The sequence below is a fragment of the Herpailurus yagouaroundi genome, unplaced genomic scaffold, assembly GCF_014898765.1.
Source record: "Herpailurus yagouaroundi ecotype Mexico unplaced genomic scaffold, PumYag 162, whole genome shotgun sequence".
Classification (NCBI taxonomy): domain Eukaryota; kingdom Metazoa; phylum Chordata; class Mammalia; order Carnivora; family Felidae; genus Herpailurus; species Herpailurus yagouaroundi.
Window position 1 is genome coordinate 2,821,539 of NW_024412403.1, and position 18,125 is coordinate 2,839,663.

At 49.5% G+C, this 18,125-nt stretch overlaps 1 protein-coding gene across 4 annotated transcripts in view; it reads left to right on the forward strand.

Annotated features, from left to right (window-relative positions):
* Positions 1-17,391, forward strand: part of HSF2BP (heat shock transcription factor 2 binding protein) — a 96,591-nt gene extending 79,200 nt beyond the window's left edge. For all 4 annotated transcript variants that reach the window (XM_040483802.1, XM_040483803.1, XM_040483804.1 and 1 more), the window contains one exon: positions 16,645-17,391. In XM_040483802.1, coding sequence (XP_040339736.1) covers positions 16,645-16,853 — 209 coding nt within the window. In that variant the 3' untranslated portion in view covers positions 16,854-17,391. The remainder of the gene's footprint in view (positions 1-16,644) is intronic.
* Positions 17,392-18,125: the final 734 nt, after the last annotated feature.

Below are 18,125 nucleotides of genomic sequence, written 5' to 3' on the forward strand. Positions count from 1 at the left end.
TCATGGGTCGCTGCTGCTTCTGGCTTTTTTGTGTTTCTTTCAGTCTTTTTTTCGTCTCTGTGTGAGGGCAGAAGTCCAGTGAAGAAGATCACAGTGAGGAAATTTGGTAGCTTTACGTTCTCCTCTGGGGTCCCAGCCATCGTCTCCTCCACAGTCACGTACAGCTGCACATTCCTGCCACCGCTCGGCCCCACGTCGTGTTGGCCCAGCAAATAGAAACACGTCTTCTGCCAGAAACTCTCACGTCTCAAGTGTATTGCCCGTAAGCTCAACTTCCCAGAAGACTAAACCAAAAGGTGATTGTTGGAAGTCTCTTTCGGATAAGATGCCCGAGTTCTGTCAGGCCACGGGCGAGTGATAATCCCACGGCTGAAGGGGGCGCGACAGCCAGGAAGGGTTCTGGTTCGAGTACCCTCCCTGGCACATCCTTCCAGGCGCTCCCTGCGGCGCTCCCTGACGGCTCTTCCAGGTGGTGGGTGGTCTTGTTTATTGACGAGGAAACCGAGGCTCAGAGGATGTGAATGCCTCCCCTGCCGCGGCCTGTCGTTCAGAAGTACCACAGTTGCCGTTCACGTCCTGGCCTCCTGACCGCAGACCCTGTGCCTGAGCCTGTGTGATTCCTCCTGGGCCCGGCTGACCGCACCAGGTCCCCCTGCGCCGAATCTGACATGGAGAAATTACGCGTCGCCTTCATTTAACGGATGATGACGCTGTTCTGAGAACTGTGTTTGCCAGCGCTGTTTCTGTCACGGCTACTGACAGCTGCTTGTTTTAATGTATTTTGACACGTGTCGAGGCGGGACCGATCTGGTTGTGGTTCGGGCTCTGCCCGTGTGTCAGAGCTCCTCCATATGCCGTGCAAAGAGTGTTTTAGAAAAGGAGCAAACTCCTAGTTGGGCTCAGTGACACCTCTTCCACTTTCTTCTGTGTGTGATCTGTTGTCTAAAGTGTTGGTTTGAAAAAGTTGAGTGATTTTGGAAGGAGAAGTGAGGAGTCTGTTGCTGGAGTGCAGTTCAGACACAGATGAGTCCCTGGAAGACGCCAAGGCGCTCACAGCCGTTACGGGCGTTTTCGTTCGTTCATAGGGGTCGGAGCTGTAATCTCTCTTCGGACTTTGGAAAGACAAACTTAGAGTAAATAAAGCAGCCTGCTCCCTGGAGTTATACTAATCCATCTCCTAGCCACCCGATAGTCAGACACGTTGTGTTCCCAGACCTTCAGAATCCACTTGGAGCCATTGTCTAGAGAGCCTGTCCAGACGCCCCGTCCCCAAGGGTGATCACTCCTTCCGTAGTGTCCGCGGCAGGTATTGTCACTTTCCGGTCTCTTGCTTGTTAGTGGCCCGGAACTATTTCGATTCGGAAAAAAATCTCTGGGAAAGAGAGTCGAGACTAGCGGTTGTATTTCTTTCGTCTCCCACGAAGTATGTTGTTGGCGCTCGGCACCCCCTCTGCATTCCGTGCTGCTGAGCTGGGAGGCTTCACCCGCCCCCGAGTTGGCTGGTGTCACGGGCAGGGCACCCAGTGGCCTGCGGCACCGGCTCATTTATTGCAGGTGCTCACTGAGCTCTGAGCCCTGTCCCGGGAACTGGGGGTTCAGAAGTGAACAAGACCGAGTGCTTCCCCCATGGAACTTCTGTGCAGGTGGACAGACTTGCCGGTGCGTGGAACGGCGGACGTCATAGGGTACAAATAACGGCGGGGCGGCGTGAGGGGCCAGAGGGTGACACCTGCTCTTCAGGTATTTGAGTGAGGCCCGAGTGAAGTGAAGGGCAAGCTGTGCAGAGGTGTGAGGGCAGAGCATCACAGGCTGAGGCCGGGCAGCAGGCGGCCCCCAGCCCAGGGCGATGAGAGCTCTGGAGTGGAAAAGGCCGGTGTGGCTGGGGAGGGCGGGAGGATGTCAGGAGAGCCAGAATGACCGTGTTCTGCCCCTGCTCAGAGCACCGCCCAAGGCCTTCACGGCTGTCTCTGGGCCTGGCCGTCTTCAGTGCAGGAGGAAGGGGAGGAGGGCGCACAAAGAAGCAAGACAGGGTAGGGGGAAAACCAGGAGGATGTGGTGTCCTTGAGCCCAGCGAAGACGGCGTTGCCGGATGAAGCAAGGGCTTTGCCGTGCGCTCCCGGGCTACGAAGCTGCGGTGGGTGAGCTGGTAGGCTGGGGAGGCCAGGGGTCCAGCGGTGTGGGTGCTAGGTGTGTTGGGGGCTAAAGCCCAGCCACTAGGCCCCCCCACTTTGTCGGCAGTGCATGGGCAACGCTCATAATAAGCTGTTGGTTCAGTGTGGCACGACCAGGTGCACGCTCAGCATTATGCCTGGGGACCCGGGGTCTGAATCGAAGGTGGTGACACCGATGTTTGGGTGTGGCTCAGATTGGCCCCCAAAACGTTCTGGATAGTGGTGGTGTCGTTGGAACGACGATGCAGTCCTCACTGCTGACTGCTTTGGTGGCAAGTCCAGAACTCTGATGGAAGGGTTCCTCTCGCCACCAGAAGTGGCCGGGAGACCCCCAGGCTGTTTCCAGTTCCCACATTGGCCGTCTGGCCAGACCCTCCAGGCTGAAGAGCAGGGGCACAGACCCTCTTCTGCCTTTGCCAACCGTTGATGGAGAGACCCGATTGCTTCTGTGTGGTTTTGTTCCGCGTGGTAGATTTTGGTTCTTGTCAAGAGAAGTTAAAAGTAAAATTATACTTTAACTGTTCTTGTAGTTTAACAGGATTCTGTGGTCAACCTTTTGTAGTCCCCTTGATGGGTTTTCTCAGTCTCTGTCTTCAGAGCTGACTCCAGACGTGCCGAAGCCTGCTTGCCCTCCCTTTGCCCATGCGTGTGTGTCAAGGTTATTACTATGTTTCCCAGGCACGTTGCCTTTTCGTGTTGGATTCATCTTTCATCAGCTTTGTGAGAGAAGATAGGGTAAGGTGTTGGATTCTCTGGAACTCCTCTCCTAGTGGCACCCGGTGGCAAAAGAGTGCTGCAGCTGGCCGAGGGACCATTCGTAGAAGGGTGACAAGACTCTCGGCCAGGCTTAGACGTCACCCAGGCGTCTCCCAGTTTTTATATCGAAATGCTGTATTTGCTCCCAGTTTTTATATCGAAATGCTAAATATGCCCAAACTGCTGTCTTATCACGAGGCTCCTGTGGCCATATCAAACACCGTGAGTCCGACCTGGCTTCATGCTTACGGCTCAGTAACTGCCTCTGGGTTAGAGAACTAGACAGTCAGGTTCGGTTGATTTGTGAAGGTGGATTTCGGTTTTATTTTAATGGGATTCTTTTGATCTAATGAATTTTTCCTCTCCCACAAAGAAGTAATTGTAGAGAATCTTTTGTGGCACAAGAAACACTTACATTTATACGCAAGGGCTAGAGGGTGCCATTAATAACCTGAAATAGTCAGATGTCATTGTAGGGGCGAGAACAGTCGTCCCTGAGGAAACAATGCAGTGAACAGCTAAAAAGATTCATAGAGAACATGACAGAAACCAGACATTCTCTGAAATGCTCACTTGTCACTTAGAATGAAGGATGTACAGAGTATCATTTGAATTCCTACTTCTTAGATTTTCGTCGAGGACACTGGTGGCTTTGGAGATATTTGTACATTGTGGGTTAATGCCCAAGGCACCGATTTCTTCAACCTAAAGAAAAAAGAACCACCAGTAACAAAGGAAAGCCAAGCAAATACTTCCTTTCTTGGCCGATAAGCTGCTGCTGTGATGTGTAGCTTATTTTGAAGGCATGTTGGGTGTTCTTTATTTTCAGAATCTTTCCAAGGTGAGACTTGAGTCCAATGGACAGAGGCCCCTGCTGCAGGATGTGGAGCCGCTCTCCTGCCTGCCCGGAAGGCTAGATGCGCTTTGTATACAGTGGGGCATAAACTGTGATGTAGCAAGCTTCGCACCCACTCAGCTGGTCCTCACGTGCAGTATCAGTCAGTCTGTCCAGGCAGGAGCGTCCGGGAGCGTGCACAGCCCTGGATCTGGGTCTACGGGGGCTACCGCCTCATACCCTGTATTCGAGAACAGGAAATTTGCAGGGAAGGTGTATCAGGGTTCCCTAGAGAAACAGAACCAATAGGATTCATTCATTCTTCCTTTTTCTTTCTTTCTTTCTTCCTTCCTTTCTTTCTTTTTCTTTCTTTCTTTCTTTCTTTCTTTCTTTCTTTCTTTCTTTCTTTCTTTCTTTCTCCCTCCCTCCCTCCCTCCCTTCTTCCTTCCTTCCCTCCTTTTTTATCTTTCTATGAGGAGATGTATTATAGGAATTGGCTCACCTACTTTTAGAGGCGAAGAAGCCCCCATCATCTGCACTCCGCAAGCCAGAGGACCAGGAAAGCCAGCGTTTTGGACTGAATTGTCCGAAAGTCCGAGGGCCAGGAGTGCCGGTGCCTGAGGGCAGGAGAAGCCGACCCTTCCCCCCACCCCGGCACAAGCAGTATGAAGTTGCCCTTCCTTCCTGTCTTTGTTCCCCTCAGGCCCTCGGGGTGTGGATGATGTGCACCCACACTGTGAGAGGCTTCTGTGCTCACTCTGGAGATCCCAGGGCTGCCCTTCCCAGAGAAGCCCTCACAGATGTACCCAGAAATAGTGTTTCACCAGCGGGAGCATCTCTGGGGCCAGTGGAGTTGACACATAAAATTGACCATCCCAGAAGACAAGACATAACTGCACTGAGACAGGACAACCATAGTTGATGAGGCGATGCTCTTAGCCCCCCTTTCTGAGCGCCTGCTCAGGGCCGGGGCTCTTCCTGAGGATGTCCCACGCGTTCAACCCATGAATTCGCCTCACCAGCCCTGTGAGCTCGTTGCTGGTGCCACCCAGGCCTCAAGTGGCTGAGTTGGAAGCTGAGCCAGGCAGTGGGGCCCCTGGCCAAGCAGGGGACCCAGGGTGGAGAGATATGGATGCAGTGGGAGGCCCCGAGGACTGAGCTGGTGCCGGGCTGTCGGGTCAGGGGGACCGCGGGAGTTACGTTGGCCCGGAGATGGCTGGTATGGTTTGGGCAGATTGTTACTTCTTTTTCTCTGTCCTCCTCTCTGCCTTCTCCCTTTTCTTCCTCTTTCCTTTCCTTTCTTTTCATTCCTTTCATTTCCTTCCCTCCTCTTTTCCTTTCTTTTCCTCTTTCCTTTCTTTCTTAATTTCCTTTGATTTCAAAATCAGTTCAGCGAGTGCAGTGTGTTTAGAGAGAAGTGCACAAGATAAAAGTGACAGAAGTGTTGCACAGGCAGGGCACTGTTGCCAGAGCCCAGGCTGAGAAATGGGAAGTTGTCAGCACCCCAGAAATGCCGTGCCCCTCCTGATCGCTTCTTGCATCCCCTTTGCCCTTTGCCTGTTCTGGAACATTGTATGAATGCAGTCGTGCCTCCACGTGGGCTTTTGTGTCCACAGCTTGTCCGTGAGGTTCTCCTGCTGCTGAGCGTCTCTGTGGACGAGCTTGCTGCCGTGCCGCGGGGTTCACAGCACTGTGGCCACTAGGGCAGGACAGCTCTGTGTTGTGGGGGCCGTGATGCGCACTGGGATGTTGAGCGACATCCTGGCCTCTACCCATTGGGTGACAGGAGCACCCTCCCCACCCCGCCCCACCCCCACCGGCCTCCCGTTGTGATAAGCGCAGATGTTTGGAATGTTCCCTGGGGGGTTCTCAGTTGAGAACCACTGCTGAATGGTATTCCATTACGTGAATTTTTCCAGTTACTGTTTGGATCCTTTCTGGTTTTTGTTCCAAGACTTCTTGTGCATGTCTTCTGGTAAATACCTTCCTGTCAGGTGTCTCTTAGAAATGGAAGTTTGGATCGTGGGAGTGCATGTCTTCAACTCCAGTAGTTTGTCATGGGCCACTGTCCCAAGTGCACGTTTTATCAACGGCATGGGAGCATTCGGGTACTTTCCATCCTCACGAGCACCTGCTGCTGTCGGCCTCCTTCACTTTGGCCACTTCGACTTGGCCTTTTGGATATTGTCTTTGTCAGGTCCTATTCCAGTCTCTGGCCTGTTTTACTGTTGGGTTGTCTGTTGTCTTACTAACTTTTACATTCCAGAAACGGGATCTTTGTTGCTTTTGTAAAAGTTGCAGATATTTTTTACTGCTCTGTGTCTTACGTTATTTCCCTTAATGGTGTGTTTTGATGAACCAGAAGGTCTCAGTTTGAATGGAGTCTGGATGCTCTTTGCTTCTTGTTAAGGGAGGATTTGCCTATCTCAGGGTCACGAACGTACTGTGCCGGGTCATCTCCTGGAAGCCGCCTCTTTTTGCCCTTCACATTTCGTCGCACCGTCTCCCTGATGTGGGCGTATGCTATGTCCTGGGGATCCAGGTTCACCGTTTTCCCGTATGGATGTCCCCGGACCCCATCCCGTGGCTCTTCAGAGCAGCCTTTGTTCCTTTGCCAGCATTCTGCCTGTGTCCCGGGCCCTCCCCTCCATCCCCTGTCTCTCTGTCGTTCTGCGGTCTCGTGTGGTTTCTTGTCAAGATTGGTCAGTCTTGATAGCCAGCACAGACATTGCCTCCTCCCTTATTCTTCTTCAGAAATGGCCTTGCTGCCCCACAGTTTTAGATCTGCCTGTCAGGTTTCACAGAGGAAGCTGCAAAAGCTTTTGGTTTGCTTGAAATTACACGGACGTCTTCGCAGTGTTGATGCTTCAGTAGGTCACTCACCTTGTTACTACGTAATGGATCTTTCCCTCCTTTAATAGTGAGTGGTGCTTTCTGCATAGAGGTCCTGAGTGTTTCATATTGGATTTACTTCTGGTAGCGGTGCATTCTTCTAATTATGTAATTCCTTAATCCACCCAGAAAACCTTTATCCCGCGCCCACCCCTGCGGTGTGCCAGGCACCGTTCTAGTTACCAGGATGCCACAGTGAGTCAGGGCCAAATCCTTGCCTTTGTGGAACTGGTGAGTGAAGAGAGACCACAGAGAAAGTAAATACACGAAACATACTGTGTGTTTTGTGATGCTTACAATGCTGTTGAGGAAAGGAGGGCTGGCAAAGGGGATAGGAGGGCCGTGTTTGTTCTTTACCTTAATTTTAAGGTGGTTGTGGAAGGCTCCTGAACAGTTGACTTCCACACAAAGGACCTTAGGATCTCTGGGAAAGCGCCCTGCAGCCAGAGGGATCGGCGGTGCAAGAGCCCTGGGGCCGGGGCGTCCTGCTCTGTTGGAAGGACACCGAAGGCCCTTGTTGCAAGTGTGGGAGTGGGGTGAGTTTGTTCCGTGTACCATGGGACTTGCTACGTACGGGACACCAGCCACATGCCAGGCGTTGTGATAGCTGCTTTCATACGCCTCCTCCTTTGGTCTTTACGCTAATGCTGTGGATGATTTAAGCCCTCGGTTCATAGATGAGAAGACAACGGCCCAGCAAGCCTTTGTTTAAATAGTTTTGCTAAGGGCCACCTAGGTGACTCCAAGGCTCAGATCATGATCTCACAGTTCATGAGTTCAAGCCCCTCATCGGGCTCCTCCTTCGGCTCTGTGCTGACATCATGGAGGCTGCTTGGGATATTCTCTCTCTTTCTCTCTCTCTCTTTGCTTCTCTCCCCTTCATGCTCACTCTCTCTCTCAAAATAAATAAATAAACTTAAAAAAAAAAAAAGAGGGAGAAAGACAGTTTTGCTAAGACAGTGGTGGTGAGTGACTCTGAATCACATGTGTCCCCCCGTATGCTGCTACTGCCCTGTCACGGAGGTAGCTGCCGGCTCACCTCCGATTTTTGTTTATACATTCAGTATATGAATTTTTAAAAAAAATAAGCGTAATTACCAGGTAATTAAAGAAAGACAAATGCGTTTGTTTTAATTTCAAGTATGACTGAGAACAGAAGGACCCTCTGAACGTATGTGTGAGCATATTGAGTGTGTGTGAGCATGAACATGTGTGTTGGAGTGTGTGTTGAGAGTACGGGTGCACGGGTGTGTGTAAGTGCGTGTGTGTGCGCGCACGAGCGTGTGTTAGAGCGTGTGTGCATGGGTGTGTGGGAGCGCATGGGAGCGCGTGTGTGAGCTGTACTTCAGGGAGCCGCTTCGGCTGTCAGGAAATCCATCGGGCTGGGTCTGGTGAGTTTCGTCTGTGTCTGTTCGAGTGCCTGTGTGTGAGGTGTGTGGCCCTCGGAGTCAGGGCCTGTGACGGGCTGCTGGGGGCGTGTGGAGTTAGGGATGTGTCAGGGACGCGTCCTTGTCCTCTAGTCCTTAATTTGCCATGGCTTAATTCCCAGAGTACTGTTTTGCCCCCTCCTTCCTTCCCCTGCTCAGTGGGGCGGGTGTGGGGTAGATGGAAACACCCGTCGCCGTCTGGGGAACTAGTGTCCTGGGGGACCCGGCTCGGGACCCATAGAGCGAACTTGATGGTGATGACGAGTGTGTGTGGAGAATGGGGAGGGACGGTGAGTAAGAAGGGGGGCAGGGAGAGTTCGCAGACCTTCCTTCCCGTGGAGGGAGGGTGTGCCTGTCAGGGGCTTCCCTCTAAGGAACCCGGGTCGGCACCTACCAGCTTTAGGGTAAGACATTTCACTCCTACTTGTGTTCAAAGAAACGCAGCGTAGAAATTCCTTATCATGTTGTTGAAATATGGTTACATCCTAACGTGCCAGTTCAGATTTCCCCCCAAATCCCCGTAGGTGGTAACAGGCAAGAGTGTGGCCTGCCGCCGAGTCTTTGGCCAGCAGTCAGTGCTCCGGCCCAGCGGCCCGGCGTCAGGCCCGGCGTGGGTGGTGCTCCCCGCCGTGGCGCCCCTCACAGAGCCGGTTGCTTCAGCGGGCAGCACGGATGTGATGCTGTTACTTAAGCCTGGCTACCGTGTGGCTCCTTCCAGATGCTGCTGCCGGGGACAGATGTGACTGCATGAGCTGCATGCTTATTAGAGACGTTTGTGACAGATACCAGTGACGTGGGAGCTCCGAGCTGCGGAGGATGTCACCCAGGGAAGTTGCGTGGCTGGTTTATAATTGCCGGTGACTCTCCTGGCTTTCTTCTCTCCCCCACATCCTCCCCACTCCCTGATGTAGAAACAATTACAAAGAAAGACGTCTGTTGTTTGGGGGAAAACACGGTATGGTGCAGTGATTTCCTGTCCATCCAAGTGCTTATTAGTAGGACGTTGTGAGAAGAAAATAGCCCCAGAATCTCAAGAGGGGACTGACTTGATAAAAATGGAGGAAGAAGCCAAGCAGAATGTTATCTTATTTGTTTTGAGCTGCCTGAGCTTTAATGAGGAAATAGTGCTTTAAAAAAAGTGTGGTCTCATGTACACGATTTTCAAGAACAGGCAAACGGATCTCTGTTGACGGGAACCAGAGTATCACTTGCGCCAGGGCGGGGATGGGCCGTGAGGCAGGGGGTGTGCGGGAGGTTTGTGGGGAGGGAAGTGTTCCGCGTCCCCTTAGGATTGGGGTTTATACGGGTGTATACAGTTGTCCGAACTTTTTGAGCTGCGTGTGTACAATTGGTGCAGTTTGCTCTGTGTAAACTTTACTTTCATTTTGACAACACCGTCCAAGAAACCTGTGTTTATTTGTGTAGCTTTACGTTATACATAACAACCAGTCCCTGTCTCCTTGTGCAGCTTCTTTCCAGTTCAGGTGAAGCACAAGTTTTACGTCCCTCCCTCCTTTATCTTTCCCATTGGTTCTAAAATTGTCTGAAGGATTCCCTCTGTTTACATTGAGAACCACATCGGACACTGAAATAATTCCTGCCTCAACCAGCAAACACAATTGGGAGAGCTCAACAGGAGAGGCAGAGTTTCTTGTATGTACCCTTATTTTTATGACAAAACTTCTTTTGTCAGTCTTTCCCATTCCGAGAACTTCCTTGAGCTATTTTCTCTTCAGTTCACTCTTTTAGATTTTCAGAAAAGTTGCAGAAATTGTACATCTGAGATGGAACAAAGAAAGAAAAAAATGTAGAAAGCCAACGAGAGAAATGGCGTATCACCCGTGGGAGCAAAACAATTCAGTGATACTCACCCTGCTTCCCCTAATGTTAACACCTTACGTAACCATAGACCACATTCACGTGGAGGACGTTCACATTGGTGCACTGTGAGAACCTCATCTTCAGCTCTAATTAGAATTTTGCCCGTTTTCCCACTAATCTCCTTTTTCTAAAAACAGATGTAACTCATCAGCCATGAAATTAGTTGTTAATATATTCACAGAGTTGTGCAAACATGACTGCCACCTATGTAATTTTAGAATATTTTCGTCACCACTCGTGGAAGCCACCATGCCCATTAGCAGCCACCCCCTCCTTCTCCCCACCCAGCCCCTGGGGGCTGCTAATCTGCTTCCTGTATCTATGGATTTATCTTCATCTAAGCCATTCATAAAATTGGAACTTTATAACTTGTACCCTTTTGTGTCTGGCTTCTTTCATTTAGCATGTTTTCAGGGATCACCCGTGTTGTACCATGTATCAATACTTTATTCCTTCTCCTTGCCAGATAACGTTCCACTGCGTAGATATACCACGTTTTGTTTATCCATTGACCACTTGATGGACATTTGGGCTGTTTCCACTTTGGGGCTGTGTTATGAATTGTCAAAGTAACACTTACTAAGTGGAGCACAGGCTGTTGGATGGTGAGCTGTGGTCTAACAGTAGCCCACAAGAGAAACTGAAAAAGAGGTCCTGGAGGACACCTTGAGGGGGCCCCACAGGGAAGTCGAGGCAGAGTGCAGACAGAGAGAGGCAGGACCTGGGGCCTTAATGAGGGTCTGTGGCTGGGGGGCTTTGGGATCCCTGGGCTGAGGCTGGACTGGTCAGTTGAAACCAGAAGAGTGGGGCTCTTACCTAAGGGGCCCATAAGGGGAAGGTGTGAGGGGGTGGGGGTGGCGGTGGGGCGGGGGGCAGTTGATCACAGGGCTGTGGGAGAAATCAAATCAGGGACTTACATTTGCTTGTGGCTCTGTGGGCTGCTGTCTAGGGCACCTGCATGCATGAGAGGCTGCCATCAGTTCAAGGTCCCTTCAGGCCATTTAACCCAATGAAACGGATGGCGAGGCAGCGCCACCAGGGAACAGCTGAGCCACACTCTTGACCGGCTGTTACTGAGTAAGTTGAGTAATGCTGCAGTGAACGTTCCTGTGCACGTTTTTGTGTGGCGCAGCCAGGCTGTCACAGTAGGGTCTGCTGGCGACAGATTCTCTTGATTTTCCTTCATCTGAGAATGTCTTGAATTCCTCTTCATTTCTGAAGGACATTTTCACAGGGTATAGGATTCTGGGTTGATGACTTTTTTCTTTCAACATGTGGAAAATGTGTCACTTTGTTCTGGCCTCTGTGGTTTCTTTCTTTTTTATATATTTTTTTATTATTTATTTTGAGAGAGAGCGAGCAGGGGAGGGGCAGAGAGAGAGGGAGACCCAGAATCCGAAGCGGGCTCCAGGCTCCGAGCTGTCAGCACAGAGCCCGACGCGGGGCTCGAACTCACGGACCGTGAGATCATGACCTCAGTGGAAGGAAGTCGGACGCTTGACCAACGGAGCCACCCAGGCGCCAGTGGCCTCTGTGGTTTCTGATGGGAAATCGGTATCATTGTTTTTCTCCTCTATGTGATGTGTCATTTTTCTCTTGCAGCTTTCAGGATTTATTTTCTTTGTTTTTAGTATTCAGAAGTTTGGCTAGGATGTGTCTTGGTGTAGATTTCTTGGTGTCTGACCTGCTTTGAGTTTGCTCACCTTTCTGGATCTGTAAGTTTGTGTCTTTGGCCAAATAGGGTAAAATCTCAGCCATTGTATCTTGGGTATTTTCCAGCCCTGCAATGACATGAACGTTAGATCTTCTTTATAGGCCTTCTGGACCCAGGGGCTCTGTTTCTTTTTTTTCTCCGTCTTTTTTCCTCTCTGTTCAGATTGGGTGATTTCTGTTGTCCTGTCTTCCTCTTCACGGATTGTTTCCTGTGTCCCTTCCATTCTTTCTCTGTCAAGTTTTTAACTTCAGTTATTGTTATTTTTCAGTTCCAATGCTTCCCTTTTATTCTTTGTATCTTTGATTTCTTTGCTGAGCCTTTTTTTTTCATTTGCTTCTGGCATGTTGTGGTTGCTCATTGAGTAACTTGAATATCGGCTGCTGAAAAACTCTTGTCAGATAACTTCACGTCTGTGTCATTTTGCATTGTGGTCAGATGAATGCCTTTTCTCGTTATGGTTGATTCACTCGTCTCCAAACTCATAATTGAGCCATCTACAGGAATGTTCTCAGTCGCAGGTGATAAGGTTTTCCAGGATTCCTTTAAAGGATAAATTGAGTAGTTATAACTCAGAATTTGCTGATCTGTGGCCTGAACAGACCCGCGTTCTGTGTTATTCTCCTCGCTGCATGGTTTTGGCACATCAGCTGATTCTCTTTCTCTTAGTTTGTATTCCCTCCCAGTGCAGTCACCAGGCTGATTCTCTTCTTTTGTGTTGGCCTTCCCATTTTTGTGTGTCTCATGTTGTCACTTTCTTTCTTGGATGGACTGTGCTTTTCATCTGATATCTAAGAAATCCTTGCCAAGCTCAAGGTCACAAAGGTTATGTCTTGTTTTCTTCTAGTTGTGGGTTTTCCATTTAAGTCTTATTAGTTTTCATGTGAGTTTTATGTGTGAGGCAAGGTATGGATTAAAGTTCTCTGTTTTTACATATGGATGTTCAATTTTTCCAGCACCAGTTGTTGAAAAGGCTATTATTTTTTTAAATATCTGTTTATTTTTGAGAGAGAGAGAGAGAGACAGACAGAGTGAGAGTGGGGGAGGGGCAGAGAGAGAAGGAGACACAGAATCCAGAGCAGGCTCCAGGCTCCAAGCTGTCAGCACAGAGCCCGACGCGGGGCTCGAACTCACAAACCACAGGAGTCTGACCTGAGCTAAAGTCGGGCTCTTAACCGACTGAGCCACCCAGGTGCCCCAGAAAAGGCTATTTTTTTTAATTAATTAATAAAACCAAAAAGGTGGTTTTATTAAAGCAGGGAGACAGGATCTGTGAGCTGAAAGCACTGCACTTGGGGTCATGAGAAGTGACTGGTTATATACTTTTTGTGGAGGGAGTGGCAAGGCTAGAGATAAGTTTCTGAGGAATTTCTGTTTGCTGCAAGGAGAGTGTACTGGACCTTGAAGGTCTGGCTGTCTGTCAAGATAGGTTGTTTTTAGTCTTTAATGAAACATCAACATTAAGGCAGCCATGAGTTCTCTGATGAATCTTTTTTTTTTTTTTTTAAATTATTAAGTAAGCTCTAGCCCAATGTGGGGCTTGATCTCACGACCCCAAGATCAAGAGTCGCACGCTCCACTGGCTGAGCCAGCCTGGCACCCTGAAAAGGCTATTATTTTATTATTATTATTATTATTAAAATGTATTAATATGTTTTTTGAGATTTTACAAAACTGTGGTCTGTTCCTGGATTCTCTAACCCTATACCATTTATCTCTGTGACTGTCCCTGTATCAGTATCACGCTGTCTTGATAACTGTAAGCCCTGAAATTGAGTGGTCTGAATCTTTCAGTGTTTTTCTTTTTTGAAGTTGTTTTGGCTGTCTTAGTTCCTTCTCTTTCTCAAATAAGTTTGTTAATTTCTACAAACAAGCCTACTGGGATTTTGGGATTACATGGCGTAGATCAGTGGGGAGACTGACATCAAAACTATATTAAGTCTTCTATCTCTCAAATTTACTTAGGTTATCTTTTTTTTTTTTTTTTTACATCAGTGTCTTACGGTTTTTAGCATACAAATATTGCACATATTTTGTAAGATTTTATAGACCTAAATGTTTTATGGTTTGGTGCTCTTGTAAATGATAGTCTTCTTAAAAATTTAGTTTCCAGTTTATTGTTACTGATATGTGGATACAGTTGATCTTTGTATGCTGACCTTGTTAAACTCAATTAGTTTGGGTTGTTCTGAGGTTCTGTGTTTTTACTGATTTCCTTTCCTCCTCTTTTAAAATCAATAATGGAAATAAGGACATGAAAGTTTTCAACTCTAATTGTGAATTGATTTGCCCTTAGAGTTCTATCATAGTTTGCTTTGTGTTTTTTGAAGCTCTGTTATTAGGTACGTACGTAATTGAGACTGTTCTGTCTTCCTGAGGCATTGACCTCTTTACAATTATGCAGTGTCACTCCTCAGTCCTGGTGACATTTCTTGTTCTGAGGTCTACTATGTCTGGTAAGAACATAGGCTCTGTAGCCCTCTTTTAATTAGTGTTTATATGGTGTATTTTAAATATTTTTGTTTATGTTTAACCTTCGTCCTTATATTTTTCTGGGGTGTCTTGTGGACAGCGTATAGCAGGGTCTTGCTGTTTTGTGCCTTCTCTGCCTTCCAATCGGTGTGTCTATGCTGTTTTCATTTACTGTGTACAGAAAGGAATGCAGACGTATCTCTAGTTGTTTCTTTCTTCTTTTTTTGTTTGCTGTTGGATTATTTTAATATTCCATTTATCTACACCGTTGGCTTATCATTTGTACTGTAAAAACTTTTTATGATTTGCCCTAGGGTTTCCATACAGTCTTTAATTAATCTTTAAATAGTACACCACTGCATCAGGTGTGCCGTAGGACCCATACAGCAGTGTTTTCCTGTCTACTAATCCTATTTATTTCCAGTTCCTTTTCTAGTTGTTGCTGTATCTGGCTCATCTGTGAGTCTCGTGCTGTTGACTACTTTATCGCCACTGTGGGTGTTTGGTTTCCCTTGCTTGGTCTTTGTCCTTTCTGATTGGATGTTGGACGTCGTATCAGGGCAGGAGAGCAAACGTTTTGTATAATGGGTTGGATACTAAATATCTTAAGCTTTAGGGCCACATGTGGTTTCTGTTGCATATTCTTCTCTCTCTCTTTCTCTTTTTAAAGTAACTCTTCAAAATGTACACATCACTCTTCGCTCCCGGCCTGCACAGAAATGGTTCCCGGGCTGCGTTTGGCGTGGCGTGGCCTGGTGTGCCGGGCTCTGCGGCTCTACGGTCGTGGCGTCGGCTTGCGGACGTGGCCTCTCGTTGTGCTGGGACGTCCGTGGGGGTGAGGAGGGTGTGGGTTTTGTCGTCGCTGTGCTTGCCTCCTGCGTACTGCTGGCTTCGGGTTCCTCTCTTCTCCTTGTGCTGAGGGTGAGGGCCGAGCTCCCCGTGTGTCTTCCTCAGTGTCCTCTTCTCACCCTTGGCTCTCGGCCTTCCCTTTGCATCTGTGTTCGCAGGGGTCTCCTCCCCTGGCTGTAGACCGCTCGCCTGGGCCTCCGGTGTTTGCCAGACTGGCGCTGGAGGACGAGGGGAGCTCTCTGTCCGTTCGGTTCGGTTTCTGTCCATCCGTGTCTGGGCGGTGGGGCCTTCCCGGTGATCCCCGCACACGCTTCCCTGTGGCAGCCACGCTCTTCCCCGGGTCTCTGGCGGGTCTGGTACGAGGAAGAGTTGCTCTCCCCTCCCCCAGAGTAGGAGCGCTGTAACGGCCGGCACCCAGGCCGCGTTGCCTTCCCTCCTGGGTACAGCACGGCAGCTGTTGCCATGCCCTGAGGGCCCTGGGTCAACAGCAAAAGCCTCTGGGCAGCTCTGCTGTGTGGCACTTCCCACTGAGGACTGATTGAGTCCACTCTTTCAATCCATTCACTTCTTGAAAGGTTTAAGTATAGCGCTAGGAAAGAGGTTCCAATTACAATATTCAGTCAACAGTGAATCGATGGCAGGGGCGCCTGCGGGGCTCAGTCGGGTGGGCGTCTGACTTCAGCTCAGGTCATGGTCTCACAGTTTGTGGGTTCAAGCCCCATGTTGGGCTCTGTGCTGATGGCTCAGAGCCCGGAGCCTGCTTCGGACTCTGTGTCTCCCTCTCTCTCTCTCAAAAATAAAATAAATACAAAAAAACCCACAACAAACCACCAAGAAGTGACTCGATGGCATATTAAAGCTTCCCAGTAGGGAGAAGTAGGAGGAGAGTTGCATCCAACCTGCTTAAGGTTGTAGCTCTGTGTTGGGCTCTTTTTAGTGGTGCCACCACACGTGCAGGGTACCAGCTTCTGTAACTCCAGAGGCAGTTCCTGAGGGAATTCCTTGCAGGGACAGTGGAAACAGTGTGACTTTGGAAACTCGGTGGCCCTGAAGAGATTCAGCGTCAGTATGTGGCCACTGTGGGATTTGATGCACTGGGAGGGCAAATGAAACAATACCTTTTATTCATTCATTCATTCATCCATCCAATGTCTTATTTACTTATTTTTGAGAGAGGAAAGGATAGAGAGGGAGAGGGAGAGAGAGAATCCCAAGCAGGCTCCTCACTGTCCGCGCGGAGCCAGACAAACCACAAGCTCACGACCTGAAGTGAAATTAAGAGGCCGATGCTTGATGGACTGAGCCGTCCAGGTGCCCCTGAAGTAACACCTTTCGAAACTGTCCTAGAAGCGGACAGAATTCTAGCAGACAACACGAAAGGCCCTCACATTTTTAGTTTGGCGTCTTAAAATGATCTGACTGCGAATCATATTTGAAGATGGATGTTACTAGAACGGATGGTGATTGAGTTAGTTGTGTTGCTCTTGTGAGCTAAGCTTTTACGTCAAGCAGGGACACTTTCCCGGTGAGCGTGCAGTTACCAAGTGGTCGGATTTGGCCCTCAGAAAGACCAAGAGCCCTTGAGGGGTAGGTGTCGCTGCGCGTCCTGGAGAGGGTCCCTCTAACCGGAAGCGCTCCCTCTCTCCCCAGACCCCGATGCGGAGGTGTGCCTTCATGCGCTGCGGCTCGTCCAGTCTGTGGTCCTGGAGCCGGAAGTCTTCTCCAAGTCTGCCTCCGAGTTCCGGAGCTCCCTGCCCCTGCAGCGCATCCTGGCCATGGCCAAGAGCCGTAACCGCCACCTGCAGACCGTGGCCCAGGAGCTCCTGGAGGACCTCCGCGCCCTGGAGCGTGACGTGTAGGGGCGCGCGTGTGTCCCTCCCCGCCCCCAGGTCCCCACTTTGTATTCTGGAACCATCACCACATGCCATGTGTCCCAGACGGTAGACTGTGAGTGACTCAAGAGGGACGTGAATGCATATGTATCCACACAACTTCCTCCTGGAAGCAAAAGTTCCTGTGGGTGGCTGGGTGACCTTGCCAAGGTGCCCGTGGAACAGTCCATCCTTCCGGAAAGGCCCATGTCCTGTACCTAAAAGAGGGCCGCCTTAGAGCAGCCCCTGCTGCTCAGGAGACTTTCTGAGACCTGTGGGCTCCCTCGTACAAAGGGGGGTGAAATGATCACCTGCCCCACCAGTCAGCATTTTCCTGAGATACATGGTTTGAAAAACAATTCATTCTCTCTTTAGTAATTGTAATTAATACCCTAAAATGTAAGTTTACCTTTAAAGCTTTGGTGAACCTGCTATTTCAGGTGACATTGGACATTTTAGTTCTTTTTTTTTTTTTTTTTTTTTTTTTTGCCTGTTTTATTTTTGAATAAAGAAAGCCAGAGAGTCATTGATGTGCACACTGCTGTTTCTGGAATATCATGATCTTGGTATCAGGAAGTGGTACATTACAATGCATTCAGCGCATACGCTCGGTAGAAAAAACCTCTCCTTATGTTGTCGTGGGCTGTTGGGCTATAAACTCAGAAGTCTGGTTTTTCACATAAGATACCATGAAAAGGGCCTCACGGACAAGAGCCCATGCACTGGTCGAAATCCTTTAAATGATGTACACGGCTGTGTTCCAGAGCGCCCTCTCTATGCGGGTCCTTCTCAGCTGCGCCTTGGCCACTGGCAGAGAGCAGAGGAGGATGCACCCCATCTGTCACAGACAGCCTGCGTGTGAGAGGAAGTGCCGTCTCCATCGCCCCTACGGTCACTTGAGGAACACGCTTGCTCCTTTCTTGTGCTCCTTCCCGCACACGGTCGCTGTGGGCCCTCGGGCTCTGGGCATCCTCTGAGGGTGACAGCAAAGGCCGGCGTCGCTGGATGGTGGCGGCCTCGCATACATGTGTAAGCTCTTTCTGCCGTGTGGCGTTTTAGAAAAGCTTCATTTTCTTTTAAGTAGATTTTATAGGCAATGCGTGGTTCATGGCTGAGGCTGAAGCAGGAACTTAGAGGAAAGGCTCGGTGCTGAATCTCACGAGCCGACAGATTGTGGAATAACTACCAGCTCGTCAGAGCCAGAGAGATGTTGTAAGAGGTGATTTGAAATTCACGGAGGCAGAAATCGGTCCATCTGTG